The sequence below is a fragment of the Python bivittatus genome, unplaced genomic scaffold (genome assembly GCF_059951505.1).
Source record: "Python bivittatus isolate LINGU-HERP-01145 unplaced genomic scaffold, Pbiv_v1 ctg000480_np1212, whole genome shotgun sequence".
Lineage (NCBI taxonomy): Eukaryota > Metazoa > Chordata > Lepidosauria > Squamata > Pythonidae > Python > Python bivittatus.
This window is the reverse complement of record NW_028277075.1, coordinates 45,585,041-45,594,784: the sequence shown is the minus strand read 5'-3', so window position 1 is coordinate 45,594,784 and position 9,744 is coordinate 45,585,041. Positions and strand designations below refer to the sequence as shown.

General features: G+C 37.3%; 1 protein-coding gene across 5 annotated transcripts in view; it reads right to left on the bottom strand.

The window, feature by feature from the left end:
* Nucleotides 1–239: 239 nt before the first annotated feature.
* Nucleotides 240–9,744, bottom strand: part of ANO5 (anoctamin 5) — a 75,091-nt gene continuing 65,586 nt past the window's right edge. For all 5 annotated transcript variants that reach the window (XM_088145839.1, XM_088145835.1, XM_088145836.1 and 2 more), the window contains one exon: nt 240–6,915. In XM_088145839.1, the coding sequence (XP_088001965.1) occupies nt 6,691–6,915 (225 nt within the window). In that variant the 3' untranslated portion in view covers nt 240–6,690. The remainder of the gene's footprint in view (nt 6,916–9,744) is intronic.

The following is a 9,744-nucleotide window of genomic DNA, read 5'->3' as shown; positions in this document are numbered from 1 at the left end:
TAAGCAGAGGTAGATGTCTCTTCCTTCTCTTTTGAACACTTCTGTTCCAGCAAAGATTTTCATCATTGCTATCATTCACTGTGGATGAAGCAGGATGAGAAACTAGACAGCAACAAGTAGATTCAGTAGAATCAATGGATGGGTCTAAAGATCAAGAACAATTAATGAGATGGAATGGATAAGAAATAAATAGGAGTGTAGTTCTGTGTTCTTCCATTGTCATAGATCCAGAGTTTGGGATTTAAGACAGAAATGGAACTAAGAAACAACACAATCTTAAAACATGTATTGTAAGTATTCTATTACTATTATAAGTAGAAAATCAAAAAGCAGCACAGGAGTTCAACCCAGAAATAGCTTCTTCCTCAATATGAACAGAATCAACCTCTGCACCCTGTAAAATTTCACTGCTTTGCTGCAAGTTAGACTTGTAGTTCTCATTAACCACAATATATCTAATTTCTTTCCCTAACTGGGGGATCATTAGGTTAATTTGTCTAATACTAATTCATTAACTCCTAAAGTGCATCAACTTCACCTACACATCTTGCATGATTCTTTGGTGAATTTTATTAGCATACATTTACTACAAAATCCCTATTATGCATTTTGCTGGCATCTTTTCTGATGCTTTTGGAATCATGGAATGTTACTTAATATGTCTGTATATTAAGTTAGTATTCATAGGAATCCAATGTCATTCTATATGTAGTTATTTGGACAAATGATTGTTGCTTTTACTGAAATGTATTAGCACTGGGCAAATCTTTCAAGAGATGTTTTGTACATGTTCTTTTATGTTCTAAAGCAGTTCTTTTGAAGGATTTGCACAACCTTCATACTTATATAGCCTAGCAGATTAAAACACTGATTGGTATTTCCTAAGGTATTCCTTAGCTGTACCTTGCAACTACCCTTCTAATTATGCTAAAATTATGCTTTGTATTAGAAATAAGGAGAAAAGTGTTATCAGTCAGATATATTCATGACAGCACAGTGTCTTTCCTCCCCCCCCACAATGTAACCGACAGAGAAACAAAGGAAATCCTGTTCTAGCTATTTTCCTTCATTATTCTCTTGGGGATGGATTGATTTTCTCTATTCTCTAATGAAAGAAGGAAAACAGCATTCTGAGTAGTCTAACAGAGTAGCTTAGTATTGTTTGGAATACCTATTGCTCTGACCAACAATTATCAGACCAATAGTCTCATGATATCTCTAATCCAGATATTTTGGATAATTTGTCCTTGAATCCCAGCCATCATGAAGGCTCATAGCTTTTGCCAAGGGTGGACAGAAATGCCTTACAACCAGGAATAGAAGGGGTTACAGCGTCATAGGCAAGATTGTCTGCAGGGGGCAGTCAAGCATCATGGTGGTGGCTGCAATCACATGTACAACACACATAGAAAGGGCAGGCCTTTGCACAGTTCCAGGTGCCATTTTGACTTTCACCTCCTCTGCAAATGCCCTGATCACGGGCTATCTCCAGTTCTTCATTTCCTATAACAAGGCTCAGGATCACCATACATCCTATTTAGAAGATGACTGGACAACATGCAACTCTGGGTATAGCCCCTAAAGCCCTTCCTAAAGTTGCCACAAAGCTACAATGGCAAAGAACTGCAGATATAAACAAAATATTTCATGGTCAACATGTCACAGAATAAGCTGAACACATTTGCTACTGATGTCACTTCCCCCCTCAAAAAAACCTTACTGAATTATTTGCATTTTGAATCCAACTGTTAGCCAAAAATCCCACTCACTGTATTGCAGACCTTATCATGACAGCGACCAGTGTACATATTAGAATTTTTATAGGAAAGAAATGACACAGACCTCCTCAGCTAAAAAGCAAATATATTTGGGGTCTTTTTTCCAAGATTCGACCCCCATCCCCACCCCCTGATTTGAGATGGGTAACATAACATAACCAGGTTCCATTATAATACAATTAAGAATCAACTGTAGAAGATACTTTTGCTTTGCTCACATCTTGTAGCACAATCATTTTCTGTAAGAAGTATGTGACAATTCACAAATCATGCTAAGCCATGGCTCATTTAATTAACTATCTTTATTAAAGTAACTGAGTTCACGTCAGGCTAATCCATATCCTGTGATTTATAAACCACCATGTTTGGGATCCCCCTGCACGTAATAACCAACCAAACAAAATAAAGCTAGATTATGATTTTGTGTGATGTGTGAACTCAGTCTGGGTAGAGTATGACGGCAGTGGGGGGAATTCCTGATCATAAGCACAAATTCAAATAATCTTATCATGTACTGTACACTGTTTATCCTAGGAAAGGAACATTCCACATTAAGATGAAATATTTGGTAGTATCTTTAACTTCATTTGAATTCTACTTGATATATCATAGATTGTGAAATGTAGCATTTTTTTCTCATTGAAATATGGCTATTATAATAGTATTGACAGAGATACATTAAGAGTGAACTTACAAAGATTTATATGTTTTACAGCAGGTGTATGACTGGGTCAAGATTGGGTCTAACATGCACTAAAGGATATCATATGTATCCTGCTTGCTTAATTGTGGCATCTAGTACGTGAGCTCCATGCAGTTTGCATTGCTTGGATAGAACTGCAATTAGTGTCAAGATAGAGACTAAATCACGGTTATCAGATCTGAGCTAAAAATAACTGGGTGACCATTAGATGACAGCAAAGCAATACTGCAAACTAATTTTGCAGAACAAAATGCGCATATTTTAAACTATCATAAGATGGTGTTTGGACAGCATTAGTGTGAACCATGGGAGAATATGGATTAACAACCAAACACAAGATGACAAGTCGGAAATTTGTCCAAAGCAATCCACGCTAAAATTATGCAAGCAGATGAGAAAAAGTATTTAACTACTTTTACTTTAACTAATTAAAGTAAAAAGACACTGATAGAAGTGTATTATGTATGCATATTTAGGGCTACAGAAATCTGGATGACCACTAGAAGGCAGCAAAAAGATACAAAAATGTTGAACTCTGGTGCTAACAGTCAACTGGATGTTGGCAACCCAGATCTGGTGGTCCTAAAATTGGCATTTTATTCAATCACTCTTTTAAGATGTGATAGGTTGAGTCCCACTTTCTCCTTCTTCCCATTCTTCTCTTGAAAGCAGTTTGTTCAGAAGATGCATGCTGGCCATTGAATTAGCCAACTGCTGTTCTCAAGAACTCTGGGAGAGCTGCCTCTGGTTGCAATTCCATACACACAAGAAAGTGATTGTCAGTGAATTTAATGGGTCTCATTATAGACTCAGACATACAGATTCAAGGAATAAAGTGGTAGCATTTATGTACAAACTGAAAACCAATTATTCTTTTTCAAATGAACCAACTGAAATAATTGTTCAAAAATATGGTGCACTATGTAGCGACTGCTTTGGTTCTGGCTTTGGGACACACTTATGGCTTGTCCCATAATCTACTCAAACAGCAAGCCATGCAAATAAACACAGTCAGAATAAATTTATTTTAAACATTATTCACCCATTCCCCTGCTTTCAGTTACCCTGGACAGAGGACAGAGAAACAATAAGCATCTGCTTTTGTGAAATTTCAACTGAACTTGTCAAATAACAACATACAGTAGAATTTGATACAACCACATATTATTTCAGTCTTTTTCTCTGCATCTCGTTCCTTTTAAAAAAAAAAGTCAATGTAGCACAAAATACTTAGAATGACAAATTAAAAAGTCAAACAAACCCTACATACATTGACACCTGAAACAAGAATAGTTTTTAATGATAATTCATGAAACCAGGATAGTGTTGATTTTAAATGCACTGTTTGCTGCACTTTGTTACAAAGCATTGTGACGAGGATTTACATATGGCATTAATGCAAATAGTGCACATTCTCCGTTTTGCTTTACAAGAACATTTGTAAAGAAAGAACCAGTGATGTTCAGTTATGAAGTGCATGGGGTGATGGCTACATAGGTAGATTTCTGGTGATTGCAATGCATCTTTGGCAAACTGAAATGCACATTATGTATTTTTTTTCTTAGCTATACATACACTTTTGCACTAAAATAGTATTCTTTAGCACATTAAACTAATCACAAATAGTAACAAAAAAGTAAACAAGGCTGTTTAAGGATGCTAAAAAATGTTGATTCAAAATGTGTGAGAGATAGTAGTTAGTTCTCAGTACAATTCAGAGCACAGAAGTTATTGTCATACCATTTCCCAAACATACACCCAACACCATAAATTATGCATTGATTCTATGACCTATGCATAAATAAGATACTGGATGAGAGGGTAATGGTGATTTGTTCTTGTAGGGATTAGGCAGCTGGTTATACTAATCAGTACTCTAACACACAGGTTATGGCATATACCAAAGGTTCTCTGTATTTGCATATGAAAAGGTGGAAGGTTCTGACACATTTGATACCAATTTTGATCTAATCCAAATACTACTTTCCTCTGATGCTATGTTAACATTATTCAAAACCTATAAAATGATTTTAGTTCCTGGAGACTTGGGCAAAGAAAATCAAATGACAGACAGCATCACTGCATAGTCACTTTTGGGTCTTGTACAATTTAGGCAGCACTGTAAACATAAATCTGGGAATGCTGCGTCTATCAATCAAAAATAAGAGGGCTATTGTTTTCTCTGAAAGAACATTTTCATTGATTAAAATATTTTCCATAGTATTTGGAGCGTATAATTCACCTCTTTTACAATCAGAAATGGAAATTCTGGTTCACATGTTGCCTGGCATTTCTTTTTCAGTATTTAACAACTGAGCACAACTTACAGAGTACAAGCATTTTACCATCATGAAATATTATGATGTCCAACATGCTTCATTTTGACTGACAGAATCCAGTAAGGTTTGTATTTCTTGGTTATCATTCAGTTGGATTATAAAGAATTAACCCAACTGGAAGTTTGCAAAACTTGTCCTGTCCTGATAACTTATTGACAGACATGGTTAAGTATAAAAGGTGCTATCCTCATGATACCTATGAACTTATTTGTATATCACATTATGCTACATAGTTAAAAAAACTAAACTTTTTCACATCCATTCTTTCTTCCCGTAGTGAATATACACAAGGCACTAAGCAATGGTAAAACAGACTTGGCGATAAAATTGTAGTGAATTGTCAAAAATAGTTGCAATTCTTTAAAATTATATAACAAAGCAATGAAACCAAATGTAAAAGGCTTATAATTAGTTTTGCATATATAAGACACACTAAATAGATAAATAAGGCAATAAATCTGCAAAATCATTTCAACATACATACCCCTTCTAAGGATATATTTCTTGACAACATTCAAACAATCACAATTTCTTAGTATTGGGACTCTGGCTATACCAATGGCAGGATCTTTCATTCATTAAATATTAAGAAGACATACTCTTTACAAACACAAACAGATAAACTTTTAAGGCAGAGTCACAGCAAATGGCTCTGTTGATAGCCCTTCTTTGAAAATATAATGCTCTTTTAACTATTTAAGGATTCCTGGTTTAGTGGGCAAAAATTCATATCATTTCAGTGATTTGGGTTTTTATCAAATACATTTCCAACTTAATTTCATATTAATTTTGGTTTTGAGTTTTGATTTAGAGGGCAAAGTAATCAAATTTAGTACTCTAATTAATAATCTATAATTCAATTATTTAAGCCTTAAAAAGATCATACAAAATAGACTGTCTACCTCAAAAAGGTATTTGAAGGTGCAGATTTGTGTAACAGAAACACATTCATGATATGTGCAAGATTTTCCAAGTATTAAATGCTCAAATACCTTACGAAGACCAAAGCTAAAAACAGCATGACAGTTCCTATGAGCAAGCAGAGAATTACAGAATAGTAGTTCTTTAATACTGAGCAAGGCATCTGATTTTCTAACATTGTATTTAATTTACCTCTTGGTTGATGCTTTCCAAAAAGGCTTCTCTAAGATACATAGATTTGCTGTGCTAAACCCTCTCAATCGCATCAAAGTTAACAATTACTACTAGACTGACAGTGACTTTGAATTTGGGAACAGGCATATTAAAATGAGAAAGGGTCACCATAATCTATAGTGTACCTTAAAATCCCAAGACAATGATAAAATAACACAATTTCCTTTCCATCTCTAGCACCATGAGTTGACAGTGCAATAAGTGGAAGACTTCACATCAGACTCTTAGCCTTATCATTTGATTTATACATACATATATAAAAATCTGGGTTGGGAGAATTCTGTGTCTTTCTTGGCAACTCCCCAAACCTCATCATGGGGAAGCCCTCATCAGACTTGGCAGTTATGACTTTGAGCCCCTGCTTACAACATGGAAAACTGGGAGTTATTCATTACAAAAACACTTAAGACAATAGTATTTCCAAGAAAGCATACAGTTTTACAAAAGCAAGGCAGTGGAAGAGAGAATGCAGTGCCATAAGCTGCAGCCTGTTTTTCAAAGTTATAGAGCCAAAACAAAGAAAAAAAAAAAAGGTCTGTTGACTGCCCAACAGCCAAACCGTGTTGTCTCTTTCTTAAATATTTTTTGGTTCCACAAATAGATTGATTAAAAATACCGGATAGCTTTCAAGGCTTACTGAGCAGAGAGCTCATTGTAGATTCTGAACAACAAAATTTCACAGGCTGGAATTCCAGGCAAATAGTCACTCTTCAAGTTACATCACCTCTGATAACTCCACTCTTCCTTCACTAGCTATGACTTCCTTTTCCATGCTGGCACAGGTCCTACCTTCACACAACTTCTGCCTCAGTTTATTGAGTTCATACTCATGTAAGATTTTTTGTGTTAAGTACTTCTCACGCTTTATTTTGGCCTTCACCTCGGAGGGGACATCTGGAATCATCCAGGCCACAAAGAATTTTACAATGAAGACAACATGCTGGAGGATAACATAAAACAGAAGGATGTATGAAAAGAGGTTATGGAAACAAAGCATCATTTCTCCTCCCCGTTTTAAACATTTGCAATGTGCACTTGGACAAGTGAAGTTTAGCACCTCTGCAACATTAAAGAAACATAATGTTTTGTGTGATTGCCAACCTTAGTAATGTACCAGTGGCTGGATAACTGGTACAGTAATCTATAAAAGAATGCTCCTACTACCATAAAAGTGTACACTGAATCATTAAAAATTAAGTGGCCTCCCTCATTTAAAATCACTTCTGACTGAGTTCTTAACTCACAAAAGGAGACTATACAGATTCTGAAGGTCCAAGTTCAATGCAACAACTGCCATCTTTCACATACTAACAGCAAATTCAGTTGTCTAAATGCCAATCTTTACGTAGTGAAAATGATCGTGCTCAAAAGCAGGTTATCAATAGACTGTAGAGAACCCCTGACCTTGCAGAACAATGCATATGTATGTGCATGCATGGTGACTGACACACATACATGTGTTATAAATGTGCATGTGTGTCAGTCACCATGTATGCACATATGAGTGTATTAAGGGGGACTCTAAAATAGTCCAACAGGGACTGAACATGTTCAGTGACTGTAAAATTTTGACTGGCTGCTGAGAAGCAAGCCAGAACAAAGAAGGAATAGAATTGTGGATGCCAAAATGACACACACAGTGATGCCATCATGCAAATTCTGCCTTTATGTATTTGCATCCAAACACAATCACACATATTTTGTTCCCTTTGTTCCTCTACTCCTTCTGCCTCCGTTGTGGATACCCATGGAAAAGAAAATGATAGCTTAGAAATTGCATGGTTAGATAGCTAGCAGTCTGTGGAAAAATACTCCACAATGCAACTTTCTGTCACAGGTCTCATTTTAAATATGCTGTTATTTACTGGGCACCTAGAAAATTAAGGATAGTAAGTATGCATGTGTGTGTATATGTATATGTGTTAATGTATGTGTGCATACACACACACATGCATACATATATGTGTACATTTTCTGGAAATGGTTTGCCATTGCCTAAGGCTGAGAGAGAGCGACTGGCCCAAAGTCATCCAGCTGGCTTCCAAGCTTAAGGCAGGACTAGAACTCCAGCTTCCCCATTATTAGTCCAATACCTTAACCACTAGACCAAACTGTCTGTCTGTCTATCTATTTACTTACCTACCTACCTATTCATACATACGCACACAGGTGGCTCCTTGTTATATCCACGTGTCATTGCTGCTGCATGAGCTGCACTAGTTACCAGTCAGCTTCTGGGTGCAATTCAAGGTGTTGGTGATCATCTATAAAGCCCTTCATGGAATAGCGCCTGCTTATTTGAGGGACCACCTAACTCGAGTTAAGTCTGCCTCTCTGGCATGCTCCGGCAGAGTGGGTGCTCTGCAGGCCCCCTTCGTTAAATAGTATCTTCTTGCAGGAACAAGGGAATATGCCTTCTCTGTTGAATCCTCTGCACTCTGGAACAACATCCACCCCCCCCCCCCCAAGATATATATATGGGTCCCACTCTGCAAGTGTTCTGGAAGCCTCTTAAGACCTAGCTCTGTTCTCAAGCCTGAGATTAGGGTTTTTGTGATGCCTATTGAGTCTTCTTTACATTCTATTTATGTTTTGTCTGGCCAATCTTGTTTCTAAATTAGGCATTTTAAATATTATAAGCCACCCAGAATCTTTCTGGAGTTAAGAGGCCTCAAAATCCAATATGTACATATATACACATGCACACATACAGTCAGGTTCAGAAATATTGGGACATCGACACAATTCTAACATCTTTGGCTCTATACACCACCACAATGGATTTGGAATGAAACAAACACAATGTGCTTTAACTGCAGACTGTCAGCTTTAATTTGAGGCTATGTACATCCAACTCAGGTGAACGGTGTAGGAATTACAACAGTTTGCATATGTGCCTCCCACTTGTTAAGGGACCAAAAGTAATGGGACAGAATAATAATCATAAATCAAACTTTCCCTTTTTAATACTTGGTTGCAAATCTGTTGCAGTCAATCACAGCCTGAAGCCTGGAACGCATAGACATCACCAGACGCTGGGTTTCATCCCTGGTGATGCTCTGCCAGGCCTCTACTGCAACTGACTTCAGTTCCTGCTTGTTCTTGGGGCATTTTCCCTTCAGTTTTGTCTTCAGCAAGTGAAATGCATGCTCAATGGGATTCAGGTCAGGTGATTGACTTGGCCATTGCATAACATTCCACTTCTGTCCCTTCAAAAACTCTTTGGTTGCTTTTGCAGTATGCTTTGGGTCATTGTCCATCTGTACTGTGAAGCGCCGTCCAATGAGTTCTGCAGCATTTGGCTGAGTGTGAGCAGATAATATTGCCCGAAACACTGCAGAATTCATCCTGCTGCTTTTGTCAGCAGTCACATCATCAATAAATACAAGAGAACCAGTTCCATTGGCAGCCATACATGCCCACGCCATGACACCACCACCACCATGCTTCACTGATGAGGTGACATGCTTAGGATCATGAGCAATTCCTTTCCTTCTCCATACTCTTCTCTTCCCATCACTCTGGTACAAGTTGATCTTGGTCTCATCTGTCCATAGGATGTTGTTCCAGAACTGTGAAGGCTTTTTTAGATGTCTAATCTGGCCTTCCTGTTTTTGAGGCTCACCGATGGTTTACATCTTGTGGTGAACCCTCTGTATTCACTCTGGTGATGTCTTCTTTTGATTGTTGACTTTGACACACATACACCTACCTCCTGGAGAGCGTTCTTGATCTGGCCAACTGTTGTGAAGGGTGTTTTCTTCACTAG